Source organism: Cervus elaphus, chromosome 6 (assembly GCF_910594005.1).
Source record: "Cervus elaphus chromosome 6, mCerEla1.1, whole genome shotgun sequence".
Lineage (NCBI taxonomy): Eukaryota > Metazoa > Chordata > Mammalia > Artiodactyla > Cervidae > Cervus > Cervus elaphus.
This window is the reverse complement of record NC_057820.1, coordinates 42,967,268-42,985,750: the sequence shown is the minus strand read 5'-3', so window position 1 is coordinate 42,985,750 and position 18,483 is coordinate 42,967,268. Positions and strand designations below refer to the sequence as shown.

At 36.8% G+C, this 18,483-nt stretch overlaps 1 protein-coding gene across 1 annotated transcript in view; it reads left to right on the top strand.

The window, feature by feature from the left end:
• POLR2B (RNA polymerase II subunit B) overlaps positions 1 to 18,483 on the top strand; it is a 44,502-nt gene that overhangs the window by 25,713 nt on the left and 306 nt on the right. The window contains exons 15-25 of the mRNA XM_043906661.1: positions 1,641 to 1,795; positions 2,907 to 3,105; positions 3,405 to 3,573; positions 10,014 to 10,110; positions 11,240 to 11,334; positions 12,330 to 12,580; positions 12,661 to 12,750; positions 13,220 to 13,327; positions 14,220 to 14,333; positions 14,741 to 14,901; positions 17,817 to 18,012. Coding sequence (XP_043762596.1) covers positions 1,641 to 1,795; positions 2,907 to 3,105; positions 3,405 to 3,573; positions 10,014 to 10,110; positions 11,240 to 11,334; positions 12,330 to 12,580; positions 12,661 to 12,750; positions 13,220 to 13,327; positions 14,220 to 14,333; positions 14,741 to 14,901; positions 17,817 to 18,012 — 1,635 coding nt within the window. The remainder of the gene's footprint in view (positions 1 to 1,640; positions 1,796 to 2,906; positions 3,106 to 3,404; positions 3,574 to 10,013; positions 10,111 to 11,239; positions 11,335 to 12,329; positions 12,581 to 12,660; positions 12,751 to 13,219; positions 13,328 to 14,219; positions 14,334 to 14,740; positions 14,902 to 17,816; positions 18,013 to 18,483) is intronic.

Genomic DNA, 18,483 nt, shown 5'->3' with positions numbered 1-18,483 from the left:
GTTCTCATCTTATCCATTTCTGACTTTACCTTTGTGTTGGACCTGTTAGGCTTTCCTGTCTGTAGTCTCTCGAGAACACCTGTTTCCTTTGGAATACAAGATTTTGTTTGGCCTTTGAGGAGACACAGCTCAGTTATGTCTTTCTGTTAAGACAAAAGAGCTATTTTCTGTTATTGTAATATAATATTTTATATTCTATTAGTAATTCTCTAAGGATTCAAGGAAAGCATTTGAGAATGCTGTTCATGGTGTTTTTGCTCACACACAGTTTCATCTCAGATTTTTTCTAAGGATAGGAAGTGGGTCTAAGAATGTGGGACATTTTCTTTTTCTTGGCTTTTGACTCTTTACACTTTGGGAGAACTTAGTGTTTTTTGATTAAGCTTTAATGATTTACTGTTGTTTTAAAACTGAATAATCCAAACTTTTTCTTTAAATAAACCCAATCTTTTTTTTTCCATGGCTATGTCACATGGCTTGTGGGGTCTTAGTTCCCCCACCAGGTTTTGAACCTGGGCCCCAGCAGTGAAAGCACAGACCAACAGGGAATTCCCTACCCAATCTTTTCTTTAAGAAAAGTATCCAGTTGTGATTTCACTTTTTGAAAGTACTTTTATGTAGAAATACCTGTCTATTTTTCCATTTCCCAGCTCATTAGCAATTCATTTTTTAGTTGACTTTTAAGATTATATATTAGATCTAGAATATTCAATGGAAATCTTTATTTGTTTACTTCTTGATATTGGCACTTCAAATTCCGTAGTGCTTTTAATATTATGTTCTTTATTGTAAATTTCTCCAAAATATTTTTGATATTTTCCAGGAATATATTTTCTAGCACTATCCAGTAGAAATACAATGTAAGTTACATAGACAATTAAATTTTTCTAGTAGTCATGTTAAAAAAATTAAAGGAAAAAAAAAAGGGTATTTCCTGGTGGTCCAGCTACCTGCTTTCACTGCAGAGGGTGTGAGTTCATCTCCTGGTCGGGGAGCTAAGATCCCACGACCACATTGTGTGGCAGAAAAAAAGAAAAGAAAATAAGAAATAGACGAAAATAAATGTGTTTTGTTTAGCTTAATACATCAAAAATAGTACAAATTCAACATATAATCCTTGGAAAATTATCATTGAAATTCAGTAAGTAGTTTATACTCACAGCATATCTCCTTTTAGAATGGCCACATTTCAAGTGCTTAGTAGTGACCTGTGGCTAGTGACTGCTGTATTAGGCATCTAGATTGTAAACCATTTGCTGATAGACTAGCATGAGCAGTCAGGCTTACCACTGGGAAAGCTTGATTGAATCAGTGACACAGGGCTGGATATTGAAAGGTTACACAGTGAAGTATATGTAATTATCAGAGACAAAAATAAGAAATTGTCGCATATTAGTGTTTTGATATCCAAAATGCATTTTCTTCATATTTTATTTTGCATGACATTACTACTAGATGTTGTTCAGCTCTATAATTATCAAGGCTAATTTTAAATTATACCTAGGTTTTTAGGATACTGAACAATGATCAACTAAGATCTGTTAGTTTTATCTGATAATTTATTAATGTTATTTTATCTCAGCCTTAATGATACAGAGAAAATGTAAGTTCATGAGACTATTTTGTCTTCTTATGTATAGGTTTCTATGATCAGAGATATTCGAGAGAGGGAGATTCGGATCTATACAGATGCAGGCCGTATTTGTAGACCACTTCTAATTGTGGAAAAACAAAAGCTGCTTTTGAAGAAGAGACACATTGATCAATTGAAAGAGAGAGAATATAACAATTACAGGTAAGAACATGCAGTTAGGAAAAAAAATGAGATATAATTAACATGACATAAAACATTTTAAAGTGCGTCATGAGTGGTTTTTAGTATAATCACAAGATTGTACAACCATTGCCACTATAATTCCAGAATATTTTCTTTGACCCAAAAAACAAAAAAAGAAACTCTGTACTCATAAGCTATTACATTTGTTGTTCTTAATTTTTCTTAAGTAAGAGACTTGGGGTTTCCCTGGTGGCTCAGATGGTAAAGAATCTGCCTGTAATTCAGGAGACCAGGTTCAGTCCTAGGTTGGGAAGATACCCTGGAGAAGGGAATGGCTACCCACTGCAGTATTCTTGCCTGGAGAATTCCATGGACAGAGGAGTCTGGCGGGCTACAGTCAAGGGGTTGTTATCAGTTGCCTACAACTGAGTGACTTAACACTTTCTTTCAAGAGACTTGTATGGTCTTATTTAAGAATAAAAGTCTTTGTGACATGGTAAAGTCTATCTCTACTAATAAAAAATGACCCACATAGGACTCTGAGCTTCCACTGCTCGGAGGGGGCTCGGGTTTGATCCCTGGTCAGGGACCTGGAATCCCACATGCCATGTGGTGTGGCCAAAGAAAAAGAAATAATCTATGTGATGAAGTAATATATAACATATGAACAAAATAATAAATTTAATAAGAATCTTTTACAATTTATTATTAGTGATATATGAATGTATATAGTTTTGTTGTAAAAAAAAATTTCAAAAAATAGGTATAATAAAATGTATAAAAGCTTCCAGTTCACACCTTCCTTTTCGAAAGTAAGTTCTGTTACCAATTCGGGCATATATTCTTCCAGACCTTATTCTTTGTTTTTATATACTCACCCTCTAGCTGCACAAATAGGTTCTTTAGATCAGAGCAGATAAAAACAAACCAATAGTACTTACAGAGCCATACTTTATGTGTATTTTTCAGTAACTTTTTTTTTTCTCCCACTTTAACAATAATATACGTATTTTAGGACTCTTCCTATATGAGTACATACAGATACAGGAATACTCTTTATTAAGTAGGGAGCCTAGTTAACTAAGATAGTTGAGGAGGTAAGGAAATTAAATGAATTGTTCTTTTTTAGTTGGCAGGATCTTGTGGCCAGTGGGGTGGTAGAATATATTGATACTCTTGAAGAAGAAACAGTGATGCTTGCAATGACCCCAGATGATTTACAGGAGAAAGAAGTAGCTTATTGTTCCACATATACACACTGTGAAATTCATCCATCAATGATTCTTGGTGTCTGTGCCTCTATTATTCCTTTTCCTGATCATAACCAGGTTGGTACCAGTTTTTAACTATGCTTTGTGAGGAATTGGGGTGGAAGTAGAATAAAAATTAGAAATCAGTCTATAGTTTTTTTCTGAAAGAAAAGCCTTGTAGTGTAAAGGCTATGGATTACAGCATTTAATAGGCATATTCTTATGTTTGACTCTTAAGAGCTGTAATTGCCTTATTCCAGAAAAAGTAGAAACTTTACCAACCATATTTCTGATTTATGAAGTACCCTGTAGAGTCTATCTATTTATTTAGAAGTAAATAAATTTTCATTGATTCTACTTTTCATTTCTACTTTTAGTCCCCTAGAAACACATACCAGTCTGCTATGGGTAAGCAGGCTATGGGGGTTTATATCACCAACTTTCATGTTCGTATGGATACGTTGGCCCATGTTCTGTATTATCCTCAAAAACCACTTGTGACTACACGGTCTATGGAATATCTGCGATTTAGAGAGCTGCCAGCAGGTATGTTCAGTTTTGCTCTACATTTTGTAAGATCCTGCCCTGGTTAAGGCATTTTTGTGGGTGCTTTGAAGGATTAATAAAATGCATATGACGCAGTCTCTGTTCTCATAGAATTTACAATGTGGCAGGAAAATATGAGCACAATTAAATAAAAAGGTAAATGTGTGGAAAGTGTTACAATGGAGATATAGATTCCTTTGGGAGCACAGAGTGAAAGAAATGATTGATTCTTATGGAAGTCTAGTGCCAATTTCATGGGGGAGGTAGCATTTTCACCTAGAGTAAAGTTGATGAAAGGGTAATTGAATTTGAGAGGTGGTTTGAGCTAGGGCCTGGATGCATGAAGGCAGCTGTCAGTACTTATGTCAGTTTAGTATGGCTGGAATGGAAATGCATGGGAGTGATACTTGATCTCATGAGATGGAGACAGCCGGTTGAATTTTATTTTGAGAATGAAAATGTCTAGCCTTTTTGAACAAGGAAGTAATACAATTGGAAGTTTATTTTGAATGTCATTCTGGCTACCACCTAAAAGAGTCAGATATGGTATTAAGTAGGGAGATAACTTAGAGGTTCTTGCAGTGGTCTAAGTGAGAATTGGTACAGTTCTTACTAAGAAGTGAAAAAGTATAAGGGGTTGAAACACCTGTTGGAATACACTTGATAGGACTTGATCACTGATTGAATGTGAAATTATGAAGAGAGGGAAGAAAGGAATTGGAAATATTTTTGGTGTTCTTGGCTTGGGTGATCTGGCAGAGAGAGAGACTCTTAATAATATTTGGGAGCATGTTAGGAGAAAGAAGAGGCTTTGTTTTTAAAATTACTATTTATTGGAGTATAGTTGGTGTACAATATTGTGTTAAATTCTGCTCTACAGCACAGTAAGGCAGTTATACGTACATCCACTCTCTTTAGGTTGAAAGAAGAGGTTTTAGAGGTAAGATAACAAGTTCAGTTTTTGACATGTTGGTTTTGAGTCCGCCACAACATCTCAGGAATGATCTTCCAACAGTGAGTTGCAAATATAGTTAGAAGAAATGTCAAATCAAGAGCTGTGAAGTTTTTGTTATGTTAATGATAATTATAGATGATTGTGAAATTGCTCAGGGAAAATTCAGAGTGAGAATAAAGTCAGAGACAGCCAGAACTTTGGGAAAAGAAATCAGGAGAAGAGATTTGAGATGGATCTGATAAGGAGAAAACCCTGGAATTTCCAGGAAGAGATTTCAGAACAACAGTCTCTTGAAATAGTGCAGAGAAATCTGAAGGGTATAAGAGAGTTGGATGTAAAGGAGACAGCATGGTTCTTCTGCACAGTTGTTGTCTTACCATATTATTAGCAGAATTTTGGCTTTGACTGTGGATAACATTATTTAGTAAAGTGTACCTTGTAAATAACGGCTTTAAATCATTTACTGTAATATGGGATCTAGCATTTTGATAGCAGATTCTCACAGCTTAGAATGATTTATTTTCAGAGTCCTCCACAAGGGGTTACTCTTGTCTAGAAAAAGAAACTAGAAAAACAAAATCTGTTACTTTGTCTGCAGTGTGCCGGTATCTTTGGTCTGTGTTTGCAGTGCGGTATTTTCTTCCACATTTAGATGATACTTTCTTTATGGCTAGAGAAGAAAAGAAATACTGGCGAAGGATTGAATTTGAAATAGAATGTTCCTTTGGCACTGATGTGAAGTGGTGAGGGCATGGCTGGTAGGGACCACGTGCCTTTCAGTTTTGTTACTGCTTCATGCCTTAATCTTGTTAGCTATTTAAAAACTTTATTTTGAGATAATTTAAAGCTTTCAGAAAAGTTGCAAGACTGTCAAAAAGAACTCGTGTATACTGTCCATCCAGACCTCAGGTTCACATTTTACCACACTTGCAGTATTCTTTCCGTTTCTTTTTCTTCCTAAACCATTTGCAAGTAACTTGCAGGCATGGAAGCCCCATCACTCTAGTTTTTCAGTGTATATTTTCTAAAAACAAGACATGCTTCACAGTACATCTGTCACCATCAGGGGGTCAACACTGATCCCCATCTAATCAGCAGTCCCCCAGTTCAGATTTTGCCAGTGGTCCTTATAGTGTCCTTTATGGGCCTGGGGTCTGATCCAGGATTCTGCCTGTCTCTTTAGTCTGAAGCAGTTCTTTGGTCTTTCCTTGTCTCTTAGGACCGTCACATTTGTGAAGAGTCCAGTCAAGTTACTTTATACATTGTCTCTCAATTTCAGTTTGACTGTGGTTTCCTGTGGTTTATATTCAGATATGAATTCTTGGCAGGGCTAACAGAAGTGGTGCTTCAGTCTCAGGGCATCGTGTCAGGAGGCGTATGCTGTGTCTATGTCCCATTGTTAGTGATTCTAATTTTATCATGTAATTAAGATAGTGACTGTCAGGCTTCTCCACATTTTATTAATTATGAGTATTGTGTACTTGCCCAGTTCCATTCAGTCACTCAGTCATGTCCGACTCTGCGACCCCATGGACTGTAGCACGCCAGGCTTCCCTGTCCATCATGAACTCCTGGAGCTTGCTCAAACCCATGTCCATCGAGTTGGTGACGCTATCCAACCATCTCATCCTCTGTCGTCCCCTTCTCCTCCTGCCTTCAGTTTTTCCCAGCATCAGGGTCTTTTCCAGTGAGTCAGTTCTTCGCATCAGGTGGCCCAAATATTGGAGTTTCAGCTTCAGCATCAGTCCTTCCAATGAATATTCAGGACTGATCTCCTTTAGGGTGGACTGGTTGGATCTCCTTGCAGTCCAAGGGATTCTCAAGAGTCTTCTCCAGCACCACAGTTCAGAAGCATCAGTTCTTTAGTGCTCAACTTTCTTTATGGTCCAACTCTCACATCCATACATGACTATTGGAAAAACCATAGCTTTGACTAGACGGACCTCTGTTGGCAAAGTAATGTCTTTGCTTTTTAATATGCTGTCTAGGTTGGTTATAGCTTTTCTTCCAAGGAGCAAGTGCCTTTTAATTTCATGACTGCAGTCACCATCTGCAGTGATTTTGAAGTCCAAAAAAAAAAAAAACCCAAAGTCTGTCACTGTTTCCATTGTTTCCCCATCTATTTGCCATGAAGTGATGGGACCGGTTGCCATGATCTTAGTTTTCTGAATGTTGAGTTTTAAGCCAACTTTTTCACTCTCTCTTTCACTTTCATCAAGAGGCTCTTTAGTTTCTTTTCGCTTTCTGCCATAAGGGTGGTGTCATCTGCATATCTGAGGTTATTGATATTTCTTCCAGCAATCTTACATTAAATAAGTAGTAAGTCTCTGTTAGAAGATACTTTGAAAGGATGTAAATATCCCATTTCTTATCTCACTTCCGGCCACTAGTTTACTGTGTAAGTGTTGCCAAATGGTGATCTTCTAATTTTATCATTCTTTCCTTTTTGATGCTGAAATTGTCCCAGATTTTCCAGTGAGAGCATCTTCAAGATGACTCCGTTAGGTCCTCATCATTCTTTAAGCACTTCCTTACCTTTTGTCTCATCTTGTGCTTTTCTTCCCCTAAACTTGGACTTGGCCATTTCTTCTTTCAGTGAAGGATAGTGTGTGGAAACCAAAATCTGGGTGCTGGGCTTAGTCCTTGGTATTAGAATGTCATCATTTCTAGGTCCTCTCAGCTGCCAGAGCTAGGAAAATATGTGTATGCATATACTTCTCTCACTTCTAACTATTTTTATATCTATATATACTAAAGAACTGTGAGTTTATACCGTATCTCCCAGTACAGCACTGTAGTGTTTATTTTAGAACTCCATTCTCTTTATTTTAGAACTCCATTCTCTGACAGAAACCTGGCTCCCATTGTCCCCACTATGTTGAGTTATTTGCTACGTCTGTTGATGTAACCAGTCTCCTGACCCTCCTGGCTAAACACTTAGCTCTGTCCCTGCCTAATATGCCAGCTGCATTGACCAAATTCTGATCTCTAAGGGGAAGGGGCAGACTGGGTTATCTTAAGTGATCTTTTGATTAGTATCATTCCTATTTCTATATGGTACTGTTACCTTGGATGGTGTCTTCTAGGAGCAAAGATCCTTGTGACAGAAGTTCACCTTAATTTAAAGTGGGTCAGGGTACTTAGAGATTCCTTAGTGCTGAGCTGAGGTTTGAAGTGGGTGGGGAGGGAGTCACTGAAAGGGTTTGAGCCTGACTGACAGATGAATTGTAATCCTAGGTTTCACATGTTGATAGTCTTTGAGATAACAGATAATATTTTAAAAATTACTGGTATTTTTTGAGCAGTTTGTGAAATACCGTCCAAAGTACTTTACACATATTATTTCTAAGCATCATAAAAGCTTTGTGATGTTTTTTCACCTACAAACTGCCTCAAAGCTTTTGTGATGATTAAATGGTTATATCCACTTAAAACTCATGGCTTTGTGCCTAGCACTTAATAAGGGAGAAATAAATGTTAGCTGATTAGTAATAGTGGTGGTTATATCCTCTTTGTTTTACAAATGTGGAGACAGGATCAGAAAGGTTATTTGCCCAAAGTTGTACAACTTATTTTGTAAACCCAGAATGCAGACTCTGGCTTTTCTTTTTTTAAGACCAAAAATAGGTCTTTCCCCCATTTTCCTTTTTTGTTCTCTTTTCTCTTCACTACACTGTGTTTTGATTTTTGGCGTTTAAGCTAAGAAGAAAGGATTAGAAGTAAAATTCAGAAGTTTACTGTTTTTAGCTAAATTTAGCTGATCTTTCAGACTTGCCTGCATACCTTGGATGAAGGTTGTAGGATGGAGGGGGTTGCTTCCTGGGGTGTAGTACCCACTACTAGTAGCGTGTGTGGGCTGTCGGGTTGTCACAGCAGAGGAGGAAGGCCCTGCAGGGGCCAAGACCGTTTAGCAACTACCGGCTGTGTCACCTGGGCAGGAGGGAGGGCCGTAGGGAGCACGTATGTCGTGAGGATGCGCCAGGGACGTCCTGCCCATTCCATGGATCGTAAATGTCACGTAAGTCCCGCTGCTGGCTTCCGTAGCAGTAGGAGCACATCACGTCTCCCAGGACCCTGGGATTTCTGCAAGTTGTCGTCTATCTTCAGACCCCCCTACCTTGAGGATCCTGCATCTTTATGTGCTTTCTCTGCGTTATACAGCTTGACCATGTTGATGGACACTTACGTTGCTTCCATACCTTAGCTATTACAAATACTGCAGTTGTGAACATTGGGGTGCATGTATCTTTTTGAAGTCGCGTTTTCATCTTTTCTGGATGTATGCCCAGGAGTGGAATTGCTGGATTATGTGGTAACTCTTGTTTTTGTTTTTTCTTTAGTTTGCTAATATCTTGTTGAGGATTTTGTGTCTGCATTCATACTGTGTTTTGTGTCTGTGTTCATACAGGCAGACTGGCCTGTAATTTTCTTTTTGTGGTATCTTTCTCTGGTTTTGATATCAGGGTCATGATGGTCTCATAGAAGGAGTTTAGCAGTGTTCTGTCCTCTGCAACTGTTTGGAATAGTTTCAGGAGGATAGGTCTTAATTCTTCTCTAAGTGTTTGATAGACTTCACCTCTGTAGCCATCTGGTCCTACTCTTTTGTTTGTTGGAAATTTTTAAATCACAGCTTCAATTTTAGTACTTGTGATTCATCTGTTTATATTTTCTAGTTCTCCCTGGTTCAGTCTTTTTCTAAGAATTTGTCCATTTCTTCTCGGTGGTTCGTTTTATTGGTGTATAGTCACTTGCAGTAATCTCTTCTGACTCCTTGTATTTATGTGGTATCAGTTGTAGCTCGTGTGTTTTCATATCTAATTTTTGATTTGTGCCCTCACCCTTTTTTTCTTGATGAGTGTGGCTAAAGGTTTATCAGTTTTGTTTGTCAGTACTTGATATTTTAAGTCTTAAGTTCTCATCAGAAGTAGTTTTGGCAGTAGCAACTAAGTGAAATGGAGGTAGAAAGATGCTACCCCTTTTCTTTGTAGTGTAGGGAGAGGCTCTAGGCGCAGAGCAGGCTGCGGAGAGAGGAGCAGGGCGGCGCCGGGTCAGACTTGTCAGGAGACAAGAGCTGGGACTCGACTCTGTTGCCTATTAACTTTGACATCATGGATAAGCTTTATTTTGTTAGATCTTTCTAATAATGCAAATAATAATACTTGCCTTGTTTACGGCACAGGGTTGTGGTGAGAATCATGAAACCTGGTTGGGGGAGGGACTTTATAAATATGCGGTTACATGTATATAATCACTGACTAGAAAGTCATTGGGAGTGACTACTGTTAGGATTTGCTTATATTAGACATTTAACCATCAGAGTAGTTTTCTCACAGATTGCTTTTTCCAGGAGGAGTAGACTTTGACAGTTACCATGGTGAAAATATTTGCAGTAAATATAGTTAAATAAGATAGATTTAAAAGAAAGAGGTGAGTTTTCTTTGTTTCTCATGTGATGCTTTAATGTTTGCTATTGAATATACTACAGGTATCAACTCAATTGTAGCCATTGCATCATACACTGGATATAATCAAGAAGACTCTGTTATCATGAATCGTTCAGCTGTAGACCGAGGCTTTTTCAGGTCAGCTATTTATAACAGTTTCCAAAATACAGATATAGTGGAAATACTAATATTTTAATTTTTTAAAGAAATTTTTTAAAAACAGGTGTGGGAACGTCCCTGGGGGTCCAGGGTGCCTCCAGTGCAGGGGGCATGGTTCCCCTGGTTGGGGAACTAAGGTCCCACGTATCATGTGGTCCAGCCAGAAAGAAGAAAAAGGTGTGACTTGTGTGTGTCCAAAGTTTTTGGTGGTTTTGAATGTCAGGCGAGAAGAAATTTTGATCTGACAGCAGGGAAATTTTTTTGTTAAGATAGGTAATCTTGTCTCCATTCATAAAACTTTGTGTATACCTGTCAGACACAGGTGTTGTATGGTTGCCTGTATGGAGGTTAAAGTGGTGAAATCAGTGTCCTGCTCCAGAAAGTGGGAGGCTCGACTGATGGTCCTGAGCAGCTAAAGACGTTGCTGCTTGTATCAGTATTTTCAGGCACTAATATTTTAGTGCCACCCCCCCCCCCCCCACCTTTTTTTGTAAGCCAATAAATATTTGCATTTAGATAATACAGAAGTATCTAAAGAAGGAATAAAGATAAACCTAAGAGTTTTAGGGCCCTTAAATTAACTACTGTTAAAATTATAGTATGCTTTCTTTTTCAGCTTTATTTTCTGTTATTCAGTTTATTGTCAAACATTAATCACAAATCCATGGCATGTGAAAATTGGTTAAAACTGAGAATTTAGAAGAGAGGATAGATTTTTTTCTATATAGTTGTCAGAGGATATTAGACCAGAGGTGGACATTATAGCTTAATATAATAAATTTCTCACTAGAAATACTGGGGCAGATCCTGGGTGACCATCTATGAGGGTTGTTACGGAAGGGATTCTTATTTTAGGTCAAGGGTTGGACTTAGTTTTCCTATTCTCACAGTTCAAGCTGTGTTAAGGATCAAATGTTACATGGGTGACCTGTGTAGTAGCTCTTAGGACTTAAGTTTGACCCTTCATACAGTTAACTCCTGTCTTAGATTCATAGTTTAATTGCTATGGTTAAAATTACCAGATATCAACTAAGTAAAAATTATTGGTATGTTCTCAGTTGTATTATTAAAGGAAAATAAAGTTCACTTTAGAACCATGTATTTTTAGGTCTGTTTTCTATCGATCATACAAAGAACAGGAATCTAAAAAAGGCTTTGATCAAGAAGAAGTTTTTGAGAAGCCTACACGTGAAACTTGCCAGGGTAAGTGATACTGACAGTGAAATTATGGAATTCAAAGTTAACTCCTGATTAGTTTTTCTGGGTTTTGTCTTCCCATCCTCCTTTTTGCAGTGTGGGAGTATGTTTGCTTGTCATTCTCAGAGCTTATGTTTAAGGAAATAGATATATTTGCCAGAAGTCTTTACACCTGGAGTGGGCTTGCTATAGTTCTTCTATTCTGCTAGGTCCTGCATTGAGGAAGGGATTTAGGAAAGTAGAGAGGCCATGTAATTGCATGGGACACACCCAGCCTCATTCTCACTTGTACCATGCCCTTTCCCTTAGTTTATGTATTTGCACGGGAACTTCCTCCCCTCTTCACATCCTGATGTGACTATAGTGTTTGTCTGGCCACAGTATATGTATATATTTAGCAGATAAATAATGAGAGAATGTCTACAGCTTTGTTTCTTCTGAAAACCTCACATTTATTTTCTAGTTACTATTTTTACAGACATTTATAAGCTGTATACAGCTTTTGGGATGGATGGGATGTTCCCAGGGAATATCTGCTACAGTTTTGGCCTCTAATAGTATTGCATGAAGTAAATTGTTGTTGTATTCCCGTTTCCTGTGGGTGCTTCTATGTAGTAGTGAACTGATTTTCCATGGAGTTAAGGTTACAGTTTAGATTCAAGTTTTCTGTGGGAGATTTTGTATAGAGGACATAGATAACTCTTTCTCATGTAATATAGGGAGCAAAAGATGGCAACACATTTATTCAAAGTCACTTAGCAAATGGAGAATCTTGATTTTCCAGTACTCAGTCCAATGCTTTTTTTAAAGTTCAGAATCGTTTATAATGTTTGGAATAAGGGCATGTTACAGTAACATGTGTTAGACATTCCTATGAACTTCTCTCTGGTTAAAACTGATGTATATATTTGCTTTTTAATCTTTTTGAGAGAGGGATTATGTGACATTTTAAATACTTTTCTTTATGGTATTACATTTCAGAAAATTCTCTTTCTTCTCAGGTATGAGACATGCTATTTATGACAAGCTGGATGATGATGGTTTGATAGCTCCTGGAGTCCGTGTCTCAGGAGATGACGTTATTATAGGCAAAACAGTCACCTTGCCTGAAAATGAAGATGAATTGGAGGGCACTAACAGACGCTATACAAAGAGAGACTGTAGCACTTTCCTCAGGACCAGTGAGACGGGCATCGTGGATCAGGTCATGGTAACGCTCAACCAAGAAGGGTACAAGTTTTGTAAAATAAGGGTAAGTGTAGCTTTGTCATATTGTTGTTTATAGAAAGTAAACCAGAATGACCTAACTAACTTATTTTTATGTGAATTCAGGTACGCTCTGTTAGAATTCCACAGATTGGAGACAAATTTGCTAGTCGACATGGTCAAAAGGGTACTTGTGGTATTCAGTATAGACAGGAGGTAGGTATCTTTCATCACCTCTGACTCACAGTTTTATTGATCATTTTATTAAAATGTGCTTTAACTTAAGAGTCCAGAGGCAGCTAAAGGCTTTACTTTTAATTGTAGTGATGAACAAGTAGGTGAATATCTATGTTGAGGGCTTCCCAGGTGCTAGTGGTAAAGGACCCGCCTGCCAGTGCAGGAGGCATAAGAGCTGCAGGTTCGATCCCGGATTGGGAAGATCCCCTGGAGGAGGGCGTGGCAACCCACTTTAGTATTCTTGCTGGAGAGTCCCATGGACAGAGGCGCCTGGCAGGCTATAGTCCATAGAGTTGCGGAGTCAGACATGACTGAAGCAATTTAGCATGCATACTATGTTGAACAGAGTTTAGGACATAGAAAAATTCAGATGAAGGGGAGTTAGTTCTAGTTCTGTAGCTAAGAGATTTTAAGTTTTTAAAGTGTCTTTTAAAAAATTCCTTTATAGGATATGCCTTTCACCTGTGAAGGTATCACTCCCGATATCATCATAAATCCCCATGCCATCCCCTCTCGTATGACCATTGGTCACTTGATTGAATGTCTTCAAGGGAAGGTAAGAGATTTTCTTTACAGATATAGGTCTCAAATTGATGTTTCTTCCAAAGTGTTAGGTGATTTCTCTCTTTCTGAGCCAGGGTACTGTGGAAAAAGCCAGTGTGACACTTACTTTCCTGCTTTTAAATTGGTTTGATTATGTCTGTCTGTCTTTTTGCAAAAATTTGCAAAGTTATGACTAAAAATTCTTGCAAAATTTACTATATACAGTCTTTGAATGTATGGTTATTCTTTTGATTGGTTCTTCCTTATTAGTGATGGTTAGTTCATTGTGACCCTAATGGTTTTATAGCTGTGATATTAGCTATGCATGTGTCTTTCAGTGGAGGTTTTCTATTTTTAAGGATCTTATTAAGGTGGAGTAGCTACAGCTTAACACATGGATGGCTTGGTTTTAAGGATTAAAATGTCATCTTCCTTGAGTCATAGGAAGTATTGAGAGTCACATTCTTTTTGTATGTGGTCTCACAGAGAGCTTCCTATTTGAAGGCTTAATAGGTAGTTTGTTCCATTTTATGTAAGATGCTAATAAAGTGCACCTTATGATGTTACAGCTTTCTATAACATAGATATTTAAGTTAATTTGTAATCTTACTTTCAAAATCTTCCTTTTTTTTTTTTTTTGCATTCTTGCACAGTTTTAATTCAGTTCTTGCAACACCAACATAGGTGAGTCAGTGACAGTGTTAATAGGACATATTCAAAGATATCCAGAAGCCAGGAGTAGAAGTGAGCTGGAATGCTCCTTATCATGGTGACCTCAATTCCATGACCCCAATCTTCCCTTTCTTAGAAAGGTTTTTTTTTTTTAATCTGACTATATTTGTATTAACATAGACTTCTAAAGAGAGACAGAAGGAAGCAACCAAACATTACTTTTCTTTTTAAAGGTATCAGCTAACAAGGGTGAAATTGGTGATGCCACTCCATTCAATGATGCTGTTAATGTGCAGAAGATTTCTAATCTTTTATCTGATTATGGCTACCATCTCAGAGGAAATGAGGTATGTTTGCTTTTACATTGGTAATTTGTTAAGTATACTCTTTTTTTGCACATGTGTTATTTCATCCTTAAAAAAATAAATCTTTCATTGAAGTATACCACATACTTCAAATATATACATAAGCCATAAATGTTCAGGTTGATAAATTTTCACAAAGTGAAAGGTGTGACTGGCACCTAGATCTTGAAAAGAAAATGATCAGAATCCTTTTCTGCCTGATGCTCTCTTGTGTCCCCTTCCAGTCACTATCTTCATACCCCAAGCCCAAGGTAATTACTCCTTTTATAGCATAGATTATTTTAGTCTGTTTTAATTTGTATAGAAATGGAATGTGTAGTATATGTACATATATTCTTTGAACTTGTTTAATAATTTTAAGTCTGTACTTCAAAATCTGCTTGTTTCAGGTCTTATACAATGGATTCACTGGTCGAAAAATCACATCACAGATTTTTATTGGCCCCACTTATTACCAGCGTTTGAAGCATATGGTGGATGATAAGATTCATTCTCGTGCTCGGGGTCCTATTCAGATTCTTAATAGACAGCCGATGGAGGGTAGATCTCGGTAAGAGAGCTGCATCATTGATCTTATATAAAAGAATCGTTCTCCTATTTCTTGATTACAGGATCCCAAAAGGCTTTTGTGTGGGAGCTGGTATCTTTTGATATTTATCATGTTAGAAATTAAAACTGAGAAAGGTTTAAAATATTTATGGTTTAAAAAATAATAGTAACAAATCCATTATACATTAACATGAATAACATTTTAAGTGAAAAATATTTTCCAGATAAATATAGTGATAAGTGACATTGGTTTATCTTTTTGCAAATCTTCTTAATGAACTGGTTCATGAGAAGATAGCTAGATTCTTGATTCTTGTGTTTGCTTCTGCATTTAATCCATTGCAGGATTTTATTTTTTATAATTAACTATGTGACCTCACACAGACTTATGGTTGGAAGGGAAGAATATTTTAGTAATTTTTAGGTGATTATGAATTTTTTTTGATGCTGCACTAGAGTGACAAGTTATCCTTTCTGAAAGGTTAGTTGTGATGTAGAATCTGGAACCACTAAAGTGAATCTTTTATATTGAAATCCATTGGCCTGTCTTATACTTTGATTGTATCTTGTATACTTACATAGTTTCGTAGTCTCGTAATTGGTTATTTGGAAAATATTTTCATTGAGTTGTGTAGATTTTTACATGTTGTCACATTTCATTATACCAAAAAAAATTTCACATTTGTGAATATCACCACCATGTCATCAGAAAGTTTTTAAGTATTGGGAAGTTATCAAGCTCAGAGTGTTGGATAGAGGTTTTCTTTTTCTAAAATTCTCCTTTTTGATTGAAAACTCAATTTTTAATAATTTACAACAAATATTTAAAATTGTTTTCCTTGAGTGAAAAAAATGTCTGCCAAATATCTTAAGGCTGAATTAACATAGTTGGTGCTAATGTTGGCAGATTAACATAATTGGTGTCAGCTGTTTTTTCAAGTATAAAAGATATTCCATGATAAAAGTGACCAGTTCAGAATTGTGCAAGCACTTTACTTCAAGACCACCATCTTTAGTATACAACTAAAGTGCCTTATGAGAACTCATTTTATCAGAGTTAAAACTAGGTACTCAGGGGTCAAAGTTGAATAAAACTAATCATTTTTTCAACTGCTTCATTAATGACATTCTTTATATAAAACTGGTTTTCTCACCTTCAGATACACTGGAGAAAATGATTGCTAGTAAAGGACGGTTCTGCCCGCCTGAGGGGTTCAGGTGCCAGCGGTTGTGCCGTTACTTGTGCAACTGTCAGTGCAAGTGTCAACACAGTGAAAGAAGCAAATGTGTCGTTAGTGTTATTGTAAAAGCAGAGTTCATCCTCCAGAGTCCACAGACCACACTCTCAGAACTCCTGCTTTAAAAGAAGAGGGATGGGGTGGGGAGGGAGGTGGGAGGGGGGATCGGGATGGGGAACACATGGAAATCCATGGCTGATTCATGTCAATGTATGGCAAAAACCATTACAATATTGTAAAGTAATTTGCCTCCAACTAATAAAAATAATTGGAAAAAAAATAAAATAAAATTTTTAAAAAAGGAAAAAAAAATTAAGGAAAGTTATAAAAGCAATCACAGTATCTCCTTAATATTATTAAATATCTAGTGTTCAGATTTCCTTGACAGTTGCATAGTTTTTAAAAAACGTTTGTTGGTTTCAATTAGGATACAAATAAGGCCCATGCTTTGCAGTTGATTGATACATCTCAAGTTTTTTTCCTTAATCTATGGGTTACCCTTCGACTTTTTTTCCTTGCACTTTATTTGTTGGATTGTTTGTCATGGAGGGTTTCTCACAGACTGGATTTTTTGAATTGTGGGATCTTAGTTCTCCAACCAGAGGTTGAACCTGGGCGCCAGCAATGAAAGCGCCAAGTCTTAACCACTGGACTGCCAGGGAATTCCCTCTCACAGTCTGGATTTTTGTTGATTGCATTCCTGGGCTATGTGTGCCTATTTCTTGTAAATAGCTAATTGGATCTAGAGCCTTGATGAGTTGAAGGGTTTGTGTTCTTTAATAGTAATACTTAAAAGGCAGTATTCAAAATTGTATACTTTCCATGTCTGGTTGTTTCTCTTTTGTGACTTTAGTAGCTATTAATGATCATTAATGTTCATTACCTAAAACCTTTAATTAAATAGGGACTGCAGACTGATGAGATTCTAATTTTATCATTCCTTCATTGATGAGCTGAAACACTTTCATAGAGAGAAATTTTGTTTCATCATCTGGTTACCTGCTGACATAGTTCGTATAGTAAAAGACATGATAAATGCTTGATTCTTTCCTTTTATTTACCAGTTTTCAAAATGATGAGTAGGTTACTTAGAATCCTATAAAACTGACCAAGTGTTTTGTTTTTGGTAATATCATTATCTTTTATATAGAAGAACATTAAGGAAGCCATCACCATCTACTTGCCTGGCCAGCAGAACAATGCATTTCATTTCACTTACTAAGCTGGGGAAACCTGAAACTGATTCACCTGTTCTTTCCATTACTTGTGCCAATGTGCATTTATTGTTTCAGGTTTGATTGCTTGGGAGTCTCATTCATGGAGAAGCTACTTTATTTAGATTAACTTTTATTATTAAATTTTTAGCATACAGATGAATTTGAATAAGTTAAATGATAATCTTACAAGATTTTATTCTGTATGTCATTGTATTTTATTTAAAGTATATGCTATACTTAAGAAACTAATGTGTTTACTCTGTTTGGGGACCTTCTAGTGCACATCAAATAGTTGGTAGACTTCTTAGCCTCCTAACCATGTTGACAGAATACAAGAGTAGAAAAATTGGAGTCTAGTTCTCATTCTTTACTAATGTTACTTTTTATACTTGCCATTAGTCAAAGTGGTATTGATAATAGAAAATCAGTACAAAATAGCCTGTTGTTTTTTCCCATAATAGTGATGGTGGCTTGCGTTTTGGAGAAATGGAACGAGACTGTCAGATTGCCCATGGAGCAGCCCAGTTTTTAAGGGAAAGATTGTTTGAGGCATCAGATCCATATCAGGTTCATGTTTGCAATCTTTGTGGAATAATGGCAATTGCTAACACCAGGACCCATACATATGAATGCAGGGGCTGCCGAAATAAAACCCAGGTATGTATAGACATTCCTGTCAGTTATTATCTATTCAGGACATAACCATGTTTGCCTAATCATCCAGGCAGATTTAGTGTGGTGAACAGATTGGTGTTTTCACAATTTTGGTAGCATTTTTCTATAAGATTCCTGGTTTTAAATGAAGAAAAAGATATCGGTTCGGTTTTTCTAAAAACTAGTTTAAGTTTTAGCGTGGTAATTTCTCTAAGCTGTTCATCTTTTGGAAATAATAAGGTCTTGTACAAGGAATTTTAAACAATGAGTTTTTTTTTTTTTTTTTTTTTTAAAAAAAAACTTTTTCATTGAGAAGGGTGAATATAAATTAAGTCTGACAGAAAGGGTAAAATACCAAAGCCTGTTAGGAGAAAAAGCCACCATAGGCCAAGGTGATAGGATGAGTGTTAGCAGCCCACTCATTTGTTCATTGTCTCTAGTACCAAGTCTGTGGCTTTTCCGGGGGGTAGGGAA